We start from the raw sequence: 20,852 nt of genomic DNA, 5'->3' as shown, positions 1-20,852 counted from the left end.
GAGCCCGTGCTCCGCAGCAAGAGAAGCCACTGCAATGAGAAGCCCGCGCACTGCAACAAAGAGTAGCCCCTGCTCGCCGCAACTACAGAAGCCCCCGCTCGCCACAGCAAGAGAAAGCCCGTGTGCAGCAACGAAGACCCAACACAGCCAAAAATAAATAAATAAAATTAAAAAAATTTTTTTAATTAGAAAAAAAAGCAGATGAACAGTTACCTAAAGACAAGGCTGGGAGGTAGGAAAGAATGAATTACAACAATACATGAGGAAACCTTGGGAAGTGATGGTTATGTTCATTATCTTAATTGTGGTCATGGCTTCATGGTTGTATACATGCATCAAAGCTCTAATTGCACAACTTAAAGTGTATGCAGTTCACCGTACATGAGTTATATCTCAAAGTTGTAAAAAAAAAAAAATTGTGGAAATGCAAAGGATCAAGAATATCCCATATCCATACCACTTAAAGAAAATACAGAAGGAAAACTTGCTGTACCAGGTATCAGCATTTGTCATAAAGCCATTGTAATTGAAAATATGGTACTGACTGGCACAGAGATAAGCAAACAGACCAAGAAAGCTCAGTGAAACACTCGATATATGGATGCTTGATTCACAATATAAATGACATCACAGAGCAGGAAAGATTGTTCTTTTCAATAAAAGGCTCTAGGTCAACTAGGTATCTATACTGGAAAAAAATTTTTTAAAAAATCAAACTAGCCTCTATTTCATACTATGTGTAAAAATCAACTCCAACTTTAGATGCAAACATAAAAGGCAAAATAATAAAACTTTTAGAAAACAGAAAGTATCTTCGTGACTTCAGGGTAGGAAAAAGTTCAAGAACTAAAACACACTACCCATAAAGTATACATATGACATTGGTTCTCCTAACAAAAGAGCACAGAAGCCAGCTTACAGGGACTCCCACTGGCTAAAGGAAGGACAATTTGAGCATCAAAATAATGATAGTACTGTAATGGAATATAAACCACAGAGTAAAATAGGAAATCCATGAACCCATATTAAGTCAATGAAATAAACAAATGCCCAAGAAAAGCAGGGCTCTTCCTTAGAGTAGATCACCAACTGATATGAAGCAAGTGGTGGAGCTGAAAAATAACCATCTTGTAAAGACTGGTTTGGACAAGAATCATCAAAAGATACTAAATCAAGGAAAAAAAGTATAATGTGGAACAGCATACTTGTATGGTCTCAAAGCATCTCCCCAGTGAGTATCAGTTACAAAGAAAAAACGGTAACTACACAGTGGAGAAACCAGACAACACCTCAACAATGATCAAATTAATGCACCAGTGAAGGGCAGACGGCCATCACTTGCCTCCAGATGTGATCATCTGAGCAGGATACAACGTCACTAATGTAGCAGACAGGCTGGGATACCTAATCTGAATCTGATCGTGAGGAAATACCAGATAAACCCAAACTGAGCAACAGTCTGTGAAATAATTCATCCTGTAGCCTTCAAAATGTCATGACAAAGAGTCTGAGGAACCATCACAGAGTAAAGGAAATTAATGCAACATGACAGCTAAAGGCAATATGTGATCCTGAAATGGATCCTGTACTGGAGAAAGAAAATGCCATTAAGGACATTTTGGGGACAAGTGACCAAACTGGAATCTAGATGGTAGAGTAGACAACAGTATTATATTGGATAGACTACATGTTAGGCATACGTGAAACAAGTCTTAATAAATTTTAAAACATTGAAATCATACAAACTATCTTGTTTGATCGCAATGGAATGAAACTAGAAACAAGAAAAACTGGAAACTTACAAATATGTGGAAATTAAACATCACACTTTTTTTTTAATAAATGTATTTATTTTTGTCTGTGTTGGGTCTTCCTTGCTGCGCACGGGCTTTCTCTACCTGCGGCAAGCGGGGGCTACTCTTCATTGCGGTGCACGGGCTCCTCATTGTGGTGGCTTCTCGTATTGCAGAGCACGGGCTCTAGGCACGTGGGCTTCAGTTGCTGTGGCACACAGGCTCAGTAGTTGTGGCTCGCAGGCTCTAGAGCCCAGGTTCAGTAGTTGCGGCGCATGGGCTTAGTTGCTCCACAGCATGTGGGATCTTCCCGGACCAGGGCTCGAACACATGTCCCCTGCACTGGCAGGCGGATTCTTAACCACTGTGCCACCAGGGAAGTCCCAAACATCACACTCTTAAAACAGCCAATGGACCAAAGATGAAATCAAGGGAAATTAGAAAATATTGAGAAATGAAAACGTACAAAAACTTACGAGATGCAGCAAAAACAGTGCTAAGAGGGGAATTTAAAGCTGTTAAACACACTAAGAAAGTCAGTTCTCAGGGCTTCCCTCGTGGCTCAGTGGTTAAGAATCCACCTGCCAATGCAGGGGACACGGGTTCGAGCCCTGGTCTGGGAAGATCCCACATGCCGCCGAGCAACTAAGCCCGTGCACCACAACTACTGAGCCTGCGAGCCACAACTACTGAGCCTATGTGCCACAACTTCTGAACCCCATGTGCCTAAAGCCCATGTTCTACAACAAGAGAAGCCACCAAAATGAGAAGCCCACGCACCGCAACGAAGAGTAGCCTGTGCTCACCGCAACTAGAGAAAGCCTGTTCATAGCAACGAAGACCCAATGCAGCCCAAAAAATCAACAAGCAAAAAAAAAAGAAAAAGAAAAAGAAATTAAGTTCTCAACCTAACTTTACACCTTAAGGAACTAAAAAAAGAAAAGAAAAGAAAAGAAAAGAAAAAACTAAACCCAAAGTTAGCAAAAGAAAGAAAATAAAGATTAGAGCCGAGATAAATGAAAAATAGAGGGAGAAAAAAAAAAATCAGTAAAACCAGAACTTGGTTCCTCAAAAAGATCAATAAAATTGACAAATATTTAGCTAGATGGACTAAGAAAAAATAGACTCAAATTACTAAGATCAGAAATGAAAGTGTGGACATCACTACCAATTCCACAGAAATAAAAAGATTATAGGAGTACTATGAACAGTTCTATACAACAAATTGGATAACCTGGATGATATGGACAAATTCCTAGAAACACACAACCTACCACCAAGACTGAATCATGAAAAAATAGAATATCTGAATAGACCTGTAACTAGTAAGGAGACTGAATCAGTAATCAAAAACCTCCCAAAGAAAAGCCCAAGACCAAATGGCTTCACCAGTGAATTCTACCAAACATTTTAAGAAAGATTAAACACCAATCCTTCTCAAGCTCTTCCCAAAAAATTAAGGAGAAGGAAATACCTCCTAATTCATTCTGAGACCCAGCATTACCTTAATACCAAAGCCAGACAAAGACACTACAAGAAAAGTACACATCAATATCCCATATAAATATTGCCGCAAAAATGCTCAACAAAATACTAGCAGATCTAATTCAACATTTTATAAGGAATTATACACCAAGACCAAGAGGAATTCTTTCCTGAAATGCAAGGATGGTTGAACACACCAATATCAATACACCACATTAAAATAACAAAGGGAAAAAATTACATGATCATCTTAATGCAGTTAAAGCATGACAAAATTCAATACTCTTTCATGATAAACATACTCAGAAAACTAGAAAGAAACTACTTCAACATGATTAAGGCCACATATGAAAAACCCACAGCTAACATTATACTCAATGGTTAAAGACTGGAAGCTTTTCCTCTAAGATCAGGGACAAGGCAAGGATGCCCGCTTTCTCCACTTCCATTCAACACAGTATTGGAAATCCTAGCCAGAGCAATTAGTCAAGAAAAAGAAAAAGGCACCCAAATCAGAAAGGAAGAAGTAAAATTATCTGTTTGCAGATGACATGGATTTTATATGTAGATAACCCCAAAGATTCCACACACGCACAAAGTTAGAATAAACAAATTAAGTTGCAGGATACAAAATTAACACACCAAAATCAGTTGCATTTCTGTACGCTAACAATGACCAATCTGAAAAGGAAGTTACAAAAACAATTTCATTTACAATAGTTTCTAAAAGGATAAAGTACTTAGGTATAACTTAGCCAAAAAAGCAAAAAAAACTTGTACAGTGAAAATTATAAAACATTTATGAAAGAAATTAAATAAGACATAATGGAAAAGATATCTTCTATTTATGGATTGAAAGACTCAATACTGTTAAGATGTAAAAACTACCAAAAGCAATGTACAGATTCAACATCATCCCTATGAAAATCTCAATGACATTTTTGCAGAAATAGAAAAATCCATCCTAAAGTTGATGTGGAATCTCAAGGGGCTCTGTGTACAGCCAAAACAATTCTGAAACAGAACAAGGTTGGAGGTCTCACACTTCCTGACTTCAAAACCTACTAAAAAGCTACAGAAATCAAAACAGTGTGGTACTGGCATAAAGACAGACATATAGACCAATGGAACAGAATACAGAGCCCAGAAATAAACCCTTCCATGCCTGGTCAAATGGTTTTCAACAATGATACTTAGACCATTCAATGGAGAAAGAACAGTCTTTTCAACAAATGGTGCCGGATCCCACTCCTGGGCATATATCCAGAGAAAACTCTAATTCAAAAAAGATAGGTGCACCTCAGTATTCATATTTATAGCACTATTTACAATAGCCAAGACATGGAACCAACCTAAATGTCCATCAACAGATGAATGGATAAAGATGTGGTATATATATATACAATGGAATACTACTCAGCCATAAAAAAGAATGAAATAATGCCATTTGCAGCAACATGGATGGACCTAGAGATTATCATACTAACTGAACCAAGTCAGAAAGAGAAAGACAAATATCATATGATATCACTTATATATGGAATCTAAAATATGATACAAATGAACTTATTTACAAAACAGAAACAGACTCCCAGACATAGAAAACAAACTTATGGTTATCAAAGAGGAAGGGGTGGAGAGAGGAATAAATTAGGAGTTTGGGATTGACAGATACACACTACTGTACATAAAATAGGACAACAAGGACCTACTGTATAGCACAGGGAATTATATTCAATATCTTGTAATAAACTATAATGGAAAAGAAAAAAAATAGTGCTAGGAAAACTGGATATCCACGTGCAAAAACATGAAGTTGGACCTTATGTTACATCATATACAAAAATTAACTCAAAATGGATCAAAGGACTAAACATAAGAGCTAAAACTACAAAACTTAGAAGGAAACATACAGGGAAAGTCTCGTGACACTGGATTTGGCAAGATTTCTTGGGTATGATAATAATAGCAGAGATTACAAAAGTAGACAAACTGGACTTCATCAAAATTAAAATTTTCTGTGCAAAGAACACTAACAGGATGAAAAGGCAGCCCACAGAATGGGAGAAAATATTTTCAAATCATGATCTGTTAAGGGGTTAATATCAGAATATATGAAGAACTCCTACAACTCAACAACAACAATAAAATGATCCAATCAAAAAATGAACAGAAGACTTGCATAGACACGTCTCCAAAAAAGATATATCAATGGCAAATAATATGAAAAGAGGCTCAACATCACTAATCATTTGGGAAATATAAATGAAAACCACAGTGAGATACCACTTCACACACATTAGGATAGCTATTATCAAAACAGAAAACAAATGCTGGCAAGGATGTAGAGAAACTGGAACCCTTTGTGCATTGCTGGTGGGAATGTAAAATGGTACAGCCACTGTGGAAAACAGTATGATGTTTCTTCAAAATATTAAACAGAATTACCATAATACCCAGTAACTCCACTCCTAGGTGTATGCCCAAAAGAACTGAAAACAGGGATTCAAACAGATACATGTACACCTACGTTTATTACAGCATTATTCACAGTAGCCAAAAGGTGGAAACAACTCAAGTGTTCACTGGCAGATGAATGAATAAACAAAATGTAGTATTACATACAAAGGTATATTAATCAGTCTAAAAAAGGAAGGCAGTTCTGAAACATGGTACCATATGGATGAACCTTGAAGACATTATGCTAAGTGAAATAAGCCAGTCACAAATGGACAAATATTGTATGAGTCCACAAATTCCGCAACAGAAAGGGCCTGGGGGTAGGGAATGGAGAACTAATGTTTAATGAGTACAGAGTTTCAACTGGGGTAGATGAAACAGTTCTGGAGATGACTGGTGATGATGGTTGCACAAACAGAACTGTAACTTAAATCTTACCACTTAACCATTTCTTATGTATATTCTACAATTTTTTTTAAAACGTACTGTATCAGTGTTAAACTTCTGGAATTTAACAACTGGTTATGTAAGAAAACATCCTAGTTCTTAATTATATACTGGGGACTTCCCTAGCGGCCCAGTGGCTAAGACTCCACACTACAATGCAGGGGGCCCAGGTTCGATCCCTGGTCATGGAACTAGATCCCACATGCTGCAACTAAGAGTTCGCATGCCACAACTAAGAGTTTGCATGCCACAACTAAAGATCCAGCATGCCACAGCAAAGATCCCACAAGCAGCAATGAAGATCCTGTGTGCCGCAACTAAGACCTGGCACAGCCAAATTAATTAATTAATTAATTTAAAAAAAAAGAATTATATACTGAAGCATTAAAAAGGTAAAGGAACATGATATATATAACCCACTCTCAAACAGTTAAGAATTCTGTAAATTTGAAATTTCAAGATAAAAAGATTTTTTAAAAATTCTGCTCAAAGGATAGCATTGAGAAGAAAAAACTGAAGTCACAGAGTGGGAGAAGACAGGTGCAATATATATAACTGATAAAGAACTTACATCCAAAATATACAAAGAACTGCTAAAAATCAGTAAGAAAAAAACAGAAACCTCAATTTTTAAAAATGGGTAAAATAGATGAACGGCCATGCCATGAAAGAAACATGAGGGAATTCCCTGGTGATCCAATGGTTAGGACTCAGCGCTTTCACTGCTGAGGCCCAGGTTCAATCCCTGGTCAGGGAGCTAAGATCCCGCAAGTTGCGCAGCACGACCAAAAAAAAAGAAAGAAAAAAGAAAAAAGAAACATATGAAAAGGTGTTCAACCTCATTAGTCATGGAAATGCAGATTAAAACAATGAGAGGGCTTCCCTGGTGGTGCAGTGGTTAAGAATCTGCCTGCCAATGCAGGAGACACGGGTTCGAGCCCTGGTCCGGGAAGATCCCACATGCCGCGGAGCAACTAAGCCAGTGCATCACAATGACTGAACCTGCGCACCACAACTACTGAGCCCACAAGCTACAACTACTGAAGCCTGCGTGCTTAGAGCCCATGCTCCGCAACAAGAGAAGCTACCGCAGTGACAAGCCCGCGCACTGCAACAAAGAGTAGCCCCCGCTCACCGCAACTAGAGAAAGCCCGCGCGCAGCAACAAAGACCCAATGCAGCCAAAAATAAATAAAATTAAAATTAAAAACAAAACAGAAAAAAAAAATGAGAGATCACACCACATGCAAACTGGCATAATTAAATTATGTCAATAAAAGTGCTGGCACGGATGTAGAACAAGTGAAATTCTCACACACTGCTAGTAGAAGTGTAAATTGCTGCAACTTCTTCAGCAAACAGGCATTACATAGAAAAGCTGAAGACATGTGTATCCCATGACCTAACATTGCTCCACCTTGAGAAACTGAAATATGTATGCGCCAAGATACATGTATAAGAATGCTTATATCAGAATCATTTGCAATAACAAAAATCTTGAAACACAAATATCCATCAACAGTAGAAAGGATGAGGATCTTAAGATAATATACTACACAGCTATTAAAATGAACTACATTTACAAAGAACATGGATAAATCTTATAAACATGCGTCACAGTCACACACAAAAGAATGCATATTATATGTTTCACTTTACATTAAAGGTCAAAATAGGCAGCATTAACCCCATTGTTTAGTGAGGCATAATTAAAATTTTAAACTGTAGAGCAAAGCAAATTTTAAAATTACCATAAAAGTTGAGACAAATACTTCTAGGCAGGATGGAAAGAGACAATACTGATTACGAGGGTAATGGGGGCAGGCTCCTGGAGGGCCATTTCTTGATCTGGGTATCATTTACATGGATCTGTACTTTATAATAATTGCTAAACTTCATGTATTTTATGTACTTCCCTGAGTATGTATTACATTAGAAATTTTAAATTGTTTAAAATTTTTTAATTAACTGGGAGAGGAGGCAGAGACAGAAGCAGGAAGACCAGTTAGAAGGATTATGCAATAATCCAGGTGAGGTGCTTGAATCAAAGTAATAGCAGTGTAAGTAATAAGAAAGTACATAGGAATTTTATTATATTTTAGATTATATCCTAAAATAGAGCAAATATGATTTTAGACTGATTGAACTCGGAATGTAACAGAAAAATGAGTCAATGTCTTTGACCTGAGCCACTGGAAGGCTGGTCTTGCCATTTATTGAGATGGGGAAGGCTATAAGAGAGCACTTTGGGAGGGGCTCATCAGAGATCAAAACCTATCAATTTTGAGAAACCCATTAAAGTCCAAATGGAAATGTTGATAGGCAACTGAATGTTTAATCCTGGAGTTCAGGAGACCGTTCCATCCTGAAGAAATAGGTTTGAGAGTTGTCAGCATATACATAGATGGATATTTAAAGTCTTGAGGTAGGATAAGATCACCAAGGAAATGAGAGAATTGCTAGGAGAAAACCAAGGGAGTATAGTGCCCTGATGTTTCAAAGAGGAAGAAGTGATGACATAGGTCAAATGCTGCTGGAAGGTCAAGTAAGATAGGACTGAGAAATGTCAATTGGATTTAATGATATAGAAATCGTTGGTGTCTTTGATACAAGAAACTGCCATTATCAGTGACCCTGAATAGAACAATATCCTTTCCATCATAAATTAAATGTCTAAATATATTTAGATCTATCTGTCAATTCTGTTCTGTTTCTCAATTCTGTTCTGTTCCCTGGTCTATTTATTTACAAATTGAACAAATAGTTTTAGTTATTTTAGCTTTATACATATTTTCTCACCTGGCAGGGCTAGCCCTTCACTGCACTTCCTTCATGGAATGTCTACTCTTACATTGTAGTTTTCTTGTTAATATGAACTTGTCTAGACCTTTAAGAAAGAATCTGTTAGCATTTTTATTGTACTCTCATTAAGCACATGGAATAGTTAAGATGTAGAATGGTTAAGGCTTAATGATTAGTTGCGGAGGACAAGAAAGAGGAGGTGGTGCCAATATGCAGGTATTAATTAAAGTTCTGCAAGTGGAGGATGGGATTGCTTAGGATGAAAACACAGGATTAAAAGATACAGCGTACAAAAAGTCAACATACAGACATCAGTTGTATTCCTATACACTATGTACAAAATATACACTATATAGAAAACATCTGAAAAAGAAATAACACCTGCCCATTCACGATAGCATCAAACATTACAAAATACCTATGTATAAATTTAACCAAGGAGGTGAAAGATCTAAACACTGAAAATTATAGGGCTTTGATGAAAAACACCAAAGATGACACAAGTAAGTGGGAAAAAAATCCCATGTTTATAAAAATATTGCTAAAATGTCTGTACTACCCAAAGCCATCTATAGATTCAATGCAACTCCTATCAAAATTCCAATGTCATTTTTCTACAGAAGTATGGTGTCACATAAAAAGAAACACAGACCAATGGAACAGAATCAAGAGCCCCGAAACAAACTCTCACGTATACAGTCAACGAATACTTGACAAGGAAGCCAAGAACACTAAATGGGGAAAAGATAGTCTCTTCAATAAATGATGGTGGGAAAACTGGATAACCACATGCGGAAGATGAAACTGGACACATATCCTACACCACTCACAAAAATTAACTTAAAATAGATTAAAGACTTAAAGACCCGACTCCGTAAAACTCCTAGAAAAAAACATAGGAGAAACACTCCCTGACACTGCTCTTGGCAATAATTTTATGGATGACACCAAAAGCAAACGCAATAGAAACAAAAATTAATAAGTGGGACTACTGCAAACTAAAAAGTTTCTACACAGCAAAAGCAACAATCAACAAAATGAAAAGGGAACCTACTGAATAGGAGAAAATATTTGCAAATCATATATCTGATAAGGGATTAATATCCAAAATAGATAGAGAACTCGTAAAACTTAACAGCAAAAAAAATTTTTTTTGATTAAAAAATGGGTAGAGGGGCTTCCCTGGTGGCACAGTGGTTGAGAATCTGCCTGCCAATGCAGGGGACACGGGTTCAAGCCCTGGTCTGGGAAGATCCCACATGCCACGGAGCATCTAGGCCCGTGAGCCACAACTACTGAGCCTGCGCGTCTGGAGCCTGTGCTCCGCAACAAGAGAGGCCATGACAGTGAGAGGCCTGTGCACCGCGATGAAGAGTGGCCCCCGCTCGCGGCAACTAGAGAAAGCCCTCGCACAGAAACGAAGACCCAACACAGCCAAAAATAAATAAATAAATACATTTAAAAAAAAAAAATGGGTAGAGGATCTGAATAGACATTTTTCCACAGAAAACATACAAATGGCTAATGAAAAGATGCTCAACATCACTCATCATCAGGGAAATGCAAATCAAAACCACAGTGAGGTTTTAGCCTCACACCTCTTAGAATGGCTATTATCAAAAAGACAAGAAATAACAAGTGCTAGTAAAGTTCTGGAGAAAAGGGAACACTTGTGCACTCTTGGTAGGAATATACATTGATACAGCCACTATAGAAAACAGTATGGAGGTTCCTCAGAAAACTAAAAATAGAACTACCAAATGATCCAGCAATCCCACTTCTGGCTATATATCCAAAGGAAATAAAATCAGGACCTCAAACAGATGACTGCATTCCCATTTCACTGCAGCATTATTCACAGTAGCCAAGATATGGAAACAACCTAAATGTCCATCAATGGATGAATGGATTGAAAAAAAATGTGAGGGCTTCCCTGGTGGCGCAGTGGTTGAGAATCTGCCTGCCAATGCAGGGGACACGGGTTCGAGCCCTGGTCTGGGAAGATCCCACATGCCGCGGAGCAACTGGGCCTGTGAGCCACAATTACTGAGCCTGCGCGTCTGGAGCCTGTGCTCCGCAACAAGAGAGGCCGCGATAGTGAGAGGCCCGCGCACCGCGATGAAGAGTGGCCCCCGCTTGACACAACTGGAGAAAGCCCTCGCGCAGAAACGAAGACCCAACACAGCCATAAATAAATAAATAAATAAATAAATAAAATTAAAAAAAAAAAAAATGTGACATACATACATACAAATACACATATACACACAGAATTATCCACTGGATATCCATATCAATAAAAAAAAGTGACACATACATACACACAGACAAAAACAGAGAAATATTATCCAGCCATAAGAAAGAAGGACATCCTGCCATTCGTGACATGAATGGATCTTTAGGGCATTTCACTTAGCGTATGCTAAGTAAAATAAGTCAGACAGAGGAAGAGAAATACTGTATGATCTCACTTATACGTGGAACCTAAAACAGCTGAACTCACAGAAAAAGAACAGTGGTTACTAAGAGCAGGGGCGGTGTTGGAGTGAGGGGAGATGTTGGTCAAAAGATACAAACTTCCAGTTATAAGATGAAGAAGTTCTGGGGATCTAATGTACAACATGGAGATTATAGTTAACAGTACTGTATCACATACTTGAAAACTGCTAAGACAGTAGATCTTAAACGTTAATCACCACAAAAAAGAAATGGTAATTATGAGAGCACTAAGGGGGTAATCATTTTACAATATGTAAGTATCAAATCAACATGTACACCTTAAGGGGGCTTCCCTGGTGGCACAGTGGTTAAGAATCTGCCTGCCAATGCAGGAGACATGGGTTCGAGCCCTGGTCCGGGAAGATCCCACATGCAGCGGAGCAACTAATACCATGTGCCACAACTACTGAGCCTACACTCTAGAGCCTTCGAGCCACAGCTACTGAAGCCTGCGCGCCTAGAGCCTGTGCTCCGCAACAAGAGAAGCCACCGCAATGAGAAGCCCATGCACTGCAACGAAGAGTAGCCCCTGCTCACCTCAACTAGAGAAAGCCTGCACACAGCAATGAAGACCCAACACAGCCAAAAATAAATAAATTAATAAATTAATTATTTTTAAAATGTACACCTTAAACTTAAACAATGTTATATGTCAATTATATCTCAATATAACTGGGAAAAAATGTTTTAAAAGTAAGACAAAGCAGGGCTTCCCTGGTGGTGCAGTGGTTAAGAATCCGCCTGCCAATGCAGGGAACACGGGTTCGAGCCCTGGTCCGGGTAGATCCCACATGCCGCGGAGCAACTAAGCCCATGCACCACAACTACTGAGACTGTGCTCTAGAGTCTGCAAGCCACAACTACTGAGCCCACATGCCACAACTACTGAAGCTCACGCGCCTAGAGCCCGTGCTCCGCAACGAGAAGCCACCGCAGTGAGAAGCCAGCACACTGCAATGAAGAGTATCCCCCACTCGTCTCAACTAGAGAAAGCCCACGCACAGCAATGAAGACCCAACACAGCCAAAAAAAAAAAGAATAAATTAATTAAAAAAAAAATAAGAGAAAGCAGTTTAGAATTTTCCAGCATGTATGTAGGGAGAGGAGGAAAGAATGGCCTTAGTCAGAGGAATTGATCCCACACCTCCATTCCTGCCAGGTAGGAAGACAACTGGGGTAGCACCACATAGGTATGGCATATATAGATTTAGTGGGCAAAGTTCAAGGAATCCTGCTTTGCTCAGAATATAAGAGATGTGGTCATCTTAATTTTTAAAGTCCACCCTAAACTGAACATTGAACATTTAGGTTGCTTTTAATCTGTCACCAAGAAAGAATAGTTGAGTCAAGGGGTAAGCACTTTGCTAAACTTTAATTCCTACTGCCAAAGAGAAAAGTGTTTCCTATTCACGCTTCCTCTATTTACACTGTTTTCATACTGGATGACTCTCTTTCCTTTTTGCCCCCTTATTTGTCTTGACATTTATTGCTCATTATGGTTAAAAATATTTAAGAGGAAAAGACTGATTTTTTTTTTAAGTATCAGGTTAAAGGTAATTACCCATGTATGATTTCAAATAGGCTTCTTTTAAAAATCATTTTAAAATATCATTTCATATAAATCATGTAATAAAGATATGTACCTCTTTACAATGAAGTTGGAGATCAGATTTACCATTACCATCACAGACAAAATGTAATAAAATGGCAAACAGCTAAAGAAATAAAGGTGGGACATAAGAAACAACCTCCTAGTGAAGCAGTTTACAGAAAAGCTTTCCATGAGAAACTTTCTGAATAGGATTCAGTAAACGATCATCTGTCTGGGTAGAGGATAGGACCTTTGATTACCTGAAAATCATTTGCAATTCAGATCAACAAGTAAAATCACCCACCAATGAAGGAGACAAGCACATTCTGCCACTGAACCCACACAAGCTACAGTCTTCATGCCAAAACCTTCTCTCCACCAAGACCTTATCAGCACTGCATTGAAATCCAATAATCGTGCAGATAACAACCCAGATCTGGGTCAGGAATTATTGTTATTTCAGGTGAGGTACTGCACAACTCTCAAAGGGCAGGAGAACCAGGTCCTTCTTTCTTACCTTTACCATGAACGTGAAGTCTGTTAGGGCCGGGGAGTAGACAGCCCCACCGGCACAAGGGCCCATGATCAGAGAAATCTGAGGGATGACTCCGGATGCCGTGACATTCCTCTGCCAAAAGAGAAAGGCAAAGGCATCTGGTTACAGAGGTGTTCAAGGCATTATCTGCAGAAAGACAGAGGCAACAATAAAAGCACATTTGGCTTTTATTCACAGAAATTCTATCCTAGAGACAAGAGGCCTAATCTGTACAGTTTCTTCCAGAATTGTATATGCAACTTTTCCCCATAACTGGTGGGATGGTTGGCATATTACTTTCTGGGGCAAGTAACCTCTTCTCTCCTTGGCAGGGCAGTAGTTCCCCCAAAGCTCCACCAGGACATGAGCTCAGAGAGAATCCTACCACTCTCATCCCAGCTCTAAACACACCTCAGGCCAGGACCCCTGTGTGTACAAAACTGGCTGGAAGAATCAATGAAAACCTTAGGTGGAATATACAGGGCCAACACTTACCCTGGATCCATGACCTCTACTTGCAGCCCCTTCACACTATCCACAGAGGATGCCCAACAGTTACAAGCCAAGGCTAAGAGGCAGGTGCTACTTTACTCAGTCTTCAATGTCTGCCCACCCCTACATAGGGCAGATGGGCAATAGGGAGGTGGCAGAAGGCAAAAAGGTTCCATAGGGACAAGGGTGTTGTGAAGAGCCAAGCCTCAGGCCACCTTCTAGGAAAAACAAGATTTCCCAGGGGGCTGGAAGACCCAGGCAAGATAAGAGCCCAATGACTCCTTGCCCATCCCCCAGCTTCTATCCTTCCCTGAACCCCATCAGCTTAAGAGAAGTATGTCCACTTTTAGCCCTGCCCTGGGTCTGAGACCAATTTCTATAATTCACAGGACATAGCTCAGGACAGCACAAAAAGGCATCCACAGAGAGGATTCTGAGAAGATGGTAGAATGGGAAGCACCAGGAATCTGTCTCCCCACCTGGACAAAATTACACTGGCAGAATCTCTCTGATGTAACTTTTTGGAACTCTGTTAAGCCTACTGAAGGCTTATCATCCACAGGAAGATTTGGAGGGCAAATCACGGTTAATTTCAATCAATTTCAACTGGTAGCACAGTAGCAGCTACCCCTACCCACTCCCTACCCCCAGCCATGAGGCATGCAGCTGTGCATGTGTTCCTGGAGTGGCTTACACAGAGGCAGACAAAAAGGACCCTGTCCTCCAAATATCGGAAATCTATGCTCCGACAGCCGGTTGTTGATTCTGATCAGAGGTGAAGCTAGGAAGTTAGGCAGCCATTGTTGTTGCACCTCACCCCACTGTTGCAAGCTCCTCCCCCTCCAGCTCAAAATCACTTGCATTAGGAAAATGCAAATCAAAACTAGAATGAGATACCACATCACACACATTAGGATGACTACTATCAAAAAAACAGAAAACAAGTGGTGTTGGTGAGGATGTGGAGAAAGTGGAACCCTTGTGCACTATTGGTAAGAATGTAAAATGGTACAGCCGCTGTGAAAAACAGCGTGGTGGTTCCTCAAAAAATTTTAAATAGAATTACCAAATGATCCAGAAATTCTACTTCTGGGGATATACCAAAAAGAATGGAAAACAGGGTCTCAAAGAGATAACTTGTACACCCACATTCATAGCAGCATTACTCACAATAGGTGAAATGTGGAATCAATCCAAATGCCCATCAACAGATAAATGGACAAACAAAATGTGGTATATCTATACAACGGAATATTATTCATCCTTAAAAAGGAAGGAAATCCTGTCACATGTTACAACATAGATGAAACTTGAGGACACTGTGCTAAGTGAAATAATAAGCCAGTCACAAAAAGACAAACACTGTACGATTTTACTTAAGTTATTTAGTCAAAATAATACAGACAAAGTAGAATGGTGGTTACCAGGGGCTGGCAGAGGGGATAATGGGGGGTGATTGTTTAATGGGTATAGAGTTTCAGTTTTTGCAAAACAAAAAGTTATGGAGATGGCCCCTGTCCACCTCCCTGCGGCTGCCCCGCTGGCTGAAAAGTTTCTCCAGGTGCGGAATTCCAGGCTACCACCAGCACAGAGCGTGCACACCAGTCAGGAACCAGCCCACCCAATGGCCCAGGGGCAACGGATATGTCAGAAACTGAAGCAAGAAAGAACTCAGCAGAGGAGGGAGTCAAGATGGCAGACTAGGAGGATGCAGAATTCATGTCTCTGCACAACTAGGGCACCTACTAGGCACCGGTGGGGGACCACAGACACCTAAGGGGATGGGAGGAACCCCCAGCGACAGGGTCCTAAGCAAAGGCCCCGCCCCATGCTCAGGCGTCACCCCCCCCCCTCGGGCCTAGGTCCCGCCCCACCCTAAACCCCGCCCCTGCCTATGTTCCACCCCTCCTAAACTCCACCCCCAGAGCCAAGGCTTTTTTTTTCTTTTTCTTTTTTCCTCTTTTAGATTGGGGTTCTGTTTTACCTTGTTGATTCACTGTTGTTGATTCATTTATATTTTTATTTTTCCTAATAAACTTTTTATTTTCTAATTTTATTTTATTCTTCATACTTTGTTACTGTTCTCTCCTTTTGGCTTATTCCCCCCGCCCCCCAACTTTTTTTCTCTTTTTTCTGTTGTGGTTTTATTTTACCTTGTTGCAGTTGTTTCAATTATATTTTTATTTTTCCTAATATATTTTTTATCTTTCTAATTTTATTTTGTTTTTTATTCTTTGATATTATACTCCTCCTTTTCTTTTTTTTTTTTTCTTTTTTTTTTGCCACACCACACAGTTTGCGGGATCTTGGTTCCCAGGCCAGAGGCTGGGCCCGAGCTCCTGTGGTGGGAGCTCTGAGTCCAAACTGCTGGACTAACAGAGAACCTCAAACCCCAGGGAATATTAATCGGAGTGAGGTCTCCTGGAGGTATTAATCTCAGCACCAAGACCCAGATTTATCCAACTGCCTGCAAACTCCAATGCTGGACGCCTCAAGCCAAACAACCAGTAAGACAGGAATACCGCCCCACCTATCCAAAAAGAAAAAACAAAAATGAAACAACAAAAAAATACGTTACAGACGAAGGAGCAAGGTAAAAAACTAAAAACCCAAATAAATGAAGACAAAATAGACAACCTACCTGAAAAAGAATTGAAAATAATGACAGTAAAGATGTTCAAAAATCTCGGGAACAGAATGAAGAAAATACAAGAAACATTTAACAAGGATCTAGAAGAACGAAAGAGCAAAGAAACTGATGAACACAATAACTGCAATTAATAATACTCTAGAAGGAATCAATAGCAAAATAACTGAGGCAGAAGAACGGATAAGTGACCTGGAAGATACAATAGTGGAAAGAACTGCCAAGGAGCAGAATGAAGAAAGAATAATGAAAAGAATTGAGGACAGTCTCAGAGACCTCTGGGACAACATTAAACACACCAACATTCGAATTATAACGGTCCCAGAAGAAGAATAGAAAAAGAAAGGGTCTGAGAAAATATTTGAAGAGATTATAGTCGAAAACTTCCCTAACATGGGAAAGGAAACAGTCAATTGAGTCCAGGAAGCAGAGAGTCCCATACAGGATAAACCCAAAGAGAAACACACCAAGACACATATTAATGAAACTATCAAAAACTGAATACAAAAAATATTAAAAGCAGCAATAGAAAAGCAACACGTAACATACAAGGCAATACCCATAAGGTTAACAGCTGATCTTTCAGCAGAAACTCCACAACGAAGAAGGGAGTGGCAGGACATATTTAAAGTGATGGAAGGGAAAAACCTACAAGCAAGATTACTCTACCCAGCAAGGATCTCATTCAGATTCGATGGAGAAATTAAAACCTTTACCAACAAGCAAAAGGTAAGAGAATTCAGTACCACCAAACCAGCTTTACAACAAATGCTAAAGGAACTTCTCTAGGCAGGAAACACAAGAGAAGGAAAAGACCTACAATAACAAACCCAAAACAATTAAGAAAATGGTAATAGGAACATACATATTGATAACTACCTTAAATATAAATGGATTAAATGCTCCAACCAAAAGACATAGACTGGCTGAATGGACACAAATACAAGACCCATAGATATGCTGCCTACAAGAGACCCACTTCAGACCTAGGGACACATACAGACTGAAAGTGAGGGCATGGAAAAACACATTCCATGCAAATGGAAATCAAAAGAAAGCTGGAGCAGCAATTCTCATATCAGACAAAATAGACTTTAAAATAAAGACTATTACAAGAGACAAAGAAGGACACTACATAATGATCAACAGATCAATCCAAAAGAAGATATAACAATTATAAATATTTATGCACCCAACATAGGAGCACCTCAATACATAGGGCAAATGCTAACAGCCATAAAAGGGGAAATTGACAGTAACACAGTCATAGTAGGGGACTTTAACACCACACTTTCACCAATGGACAGATCTTCCAAAATGAAAATAAATAAGGAAACACAAGCTTTAAATGATACATTAAACAAGATAGACTTAATTGATATTTATAGGACATTCCATCCAAAAACAACAGAATACACTTTCTTCTCAAGTGCTCATGGAACATTCTCCAGGATAAACCTATCTTGGGTCACAAATCAAGCCTTGGTAAATTTAAGAAAACTGAAATTGTATCAGGTATCTTTTCCAACCACAACACTATGAGACTAGATATCAATTACAGGAAAAAAAACTGTAAAAAATACAAACACATGGAGGTTAAACAACACAATACTAAATAACCAAGAGATCACTGAAGAAATCAAAGAGGAAATCAAAAAATACCTAGAAACAAATGACAATGAAAACACGACGAACCAAAATCTATGGGATGCAGCAAAAGCAATTCTAAGAGGGAAGTTTATAGCAATACAATCCTACCTCAAGAAACAAGAAAAGTCTCAAATAAACAACCTAACCTTACACCTAAAGCAATTAGAGAAAGAAGAACAAAAAAACCCCAAAGTTAGCAGAAGGAAAGAAATCATAAAAATCAGATCAGAAATAAATGAAAAAGAAATGAAGGAAACAATAGTAAAGATCAATAAAACTGAAAGCTGGTTCTTTGAGAAGATAAACAAAATTGATAAACCATTAGCCAGACTCATCAAGAAAAAAGACTCAAGTCAACAGAATTAGAAATGAAAAAGGTGAAGTAACAACTGACATTGCAGAAATACAAAGGATCATAAGAGATTACTACAAGCAACTATATGCCAATAAAATGGACAATCTGGAAGAAATGGACAAAGTCTTAGAAATGCACAACCTTCTGAGACTGAACCAGGAAGAAATAGAAAATATAAACAGACCAATCACAGGCACTGAAATTGAAACTGTGATTAAAAATCTTCCAACAAACAAAAGCCCAGGACCAGATGGCTTCACAGGCGAATTCTGTCAAACATTTAGAGAAGAGCTAACACCTATACTTCTCAAACTCCTCCAAAATATAGTAGAGGGAGGAACACTCCCAAACTCATTCTACGAGGCCACCATCACCCTGATACCAAAACCAGACAAAGATGTCACAAGAAAAGAAAACTACAGGCCAATATCACTGATGAACATAGATGCAAAAATACTCAACAAAATACTAGCAAACAGAATCCAACAGCACATTAAAAAGGTCATACACCATGATCAAGTGGGGTTTATTCCAGGAATGCAAGGATTCTTCAATATATGCAAATCAATCAATGTGATACACCAGATTAACAAATTGAAGGATAAAAACCATATGACAATCTCAATAAATTCAGAAAAAGCTTTCAACAAAATTCAACACCCGCTTATGATAAAAATTCTCCAGAAGCAGGCATAGAGGGAACCTACCACAACATAATAAAGGCCATTTAAGACAAACCCACAGCCAACATCGTCCTCAATGGTGAAAAACTGAAACCATTGCCTCTAAGATCAGGAACAAGACAAGGGTGCCCACTCTCACCACTATTATTCAACATAGTTTTAGAAGTTTTAGCCACAGCAATCACAGAAGAAAAAGAAATAAAAGGAATCCAAATCAGAAAAGAAGAAGTAAAGCTGTCACTGTTTGCAGATGACATGATACTATACATAGAGAATCCTAAAGAGGCTACCAGAAAACTACTAGAGCTGATCAATGAATTTGGTAAAGTAGCAAGACACAAAATTAATGCACAGAAATCTCTTGCATTCCTATACACTGATGATGAAAAATCTGAAAGAGAAATTAAGGAAACAATCCTATATACCATTACAACAAAAAGAATAAAATACCCAGGAATAAACCTACCTAAGGAGACAAAAAATCTGTATGCAGAAAACTATAAGACACTGATCAAAGAAATTAAACATGATACAAACAGATGGAGAGATATACCATGTTCTTGGATTGGAAGAATCAACATTGTGAAAATGACTCTACTACCCAAAGCAATCTACAGATTCAATGCAATCCCTATCAAACTACCACTGGCATTTTTCACAGAACTAGAACAAAAAATTTCACAATGTGTATGGAAACACAAAAGATCATGAATAGCCAAAGCAATCTTGAGAAAGAAAAACGGAGCTGGAGGAATCAGGCTCCCTGACTTCAGACTATACTACAAAGCTACAGTAATCAAGACAGTATGGTGCTGGCACAAAAACAGAAATATAGATCAATGGAACAGGATAGAAAGCCCAGAGATAAACCCATGCACATATGGTCACCTTATCTTTGATAAAGGAGGCAAGAGTATAAAATGGAGAAAAAACAGCCTCTTCAATAAGTGGTGCTGGGAAAACTGGACAGCTACATGTAAAAGAATGAAATTAAAAACTTCCTAACACCATACACAAAAATAAACTCAAAATGGATTAAAAACCTACATTTAAGGCCAGACACTATAAAACTCTTAGAGGAAAACACAGGCAGAACACTCTATGACATAAATCACAGCAAGATCCTTTTTGACCCAGCTCCTAGAGAAATGGAAATAAAAACAAAAATAAACAAATGGGACGTAATGAAACTTAAAAGCTTTTGCCCAGCAAAGGAAACCATAAACAAGACGAAAAGAAAACCCTCAGAATGGGAGAAAATATTTGTAAATGAAGCAACTGACAAAGGACTAATCTCCAAAATATAGAAGCAGCTCAGGTAGCTCAATATCAAAAAAAACAATCCAAAAATGCACAGAAGACCGAAATAGACATTTCTCCAAAGAAGATTGCCAACAAACACATGAAAGGATGC

The 20,852-nt window shown here is 38.8% G+C and overlaps 1 protein-coding gene across 1 annotated transcript in view; it reads right to left on the bottom strand.

Moving 5' to 3' along the window:
- Positions 1-20,852, bottom strand: part of PCCB (propionyl-CoA carboxylase subunit beta) — an 84,552-nt gene that overhangs the window by 48,427 nt on the left and 15,273 nt on the right. Inside the window, exon 6 of the mRNA XM_036851045.1 lies at positions 13,594-13,704. Within this exon, the coding sequence (XP_036706940.1) occupies positions 13,594-13,704 (111 nt within the window). The remainder of the gene's footprint in view (positions 1-13,593; positions 13,705-20,852) is intronic.

Source organism: Balaenoptera musculus, chromosome 4 (genome assembly GCF_009873245.2).
Source record: "Balaenoptera musculus isolate JJ_BM4_2016_0621 chromosome 4, mBalMus1.pri.v3, whole genome shotgun sequence".
Lineage (NCBI taxonomy): Eukaryota > Metazoa > Chordata > Mammalia > Artiodactyla > Balaenopteridae > Balaenoptera > Balaenoptera musculus.
This window is presented reverse-complemented; position numbering and strand designations above follow the sequence as displayed.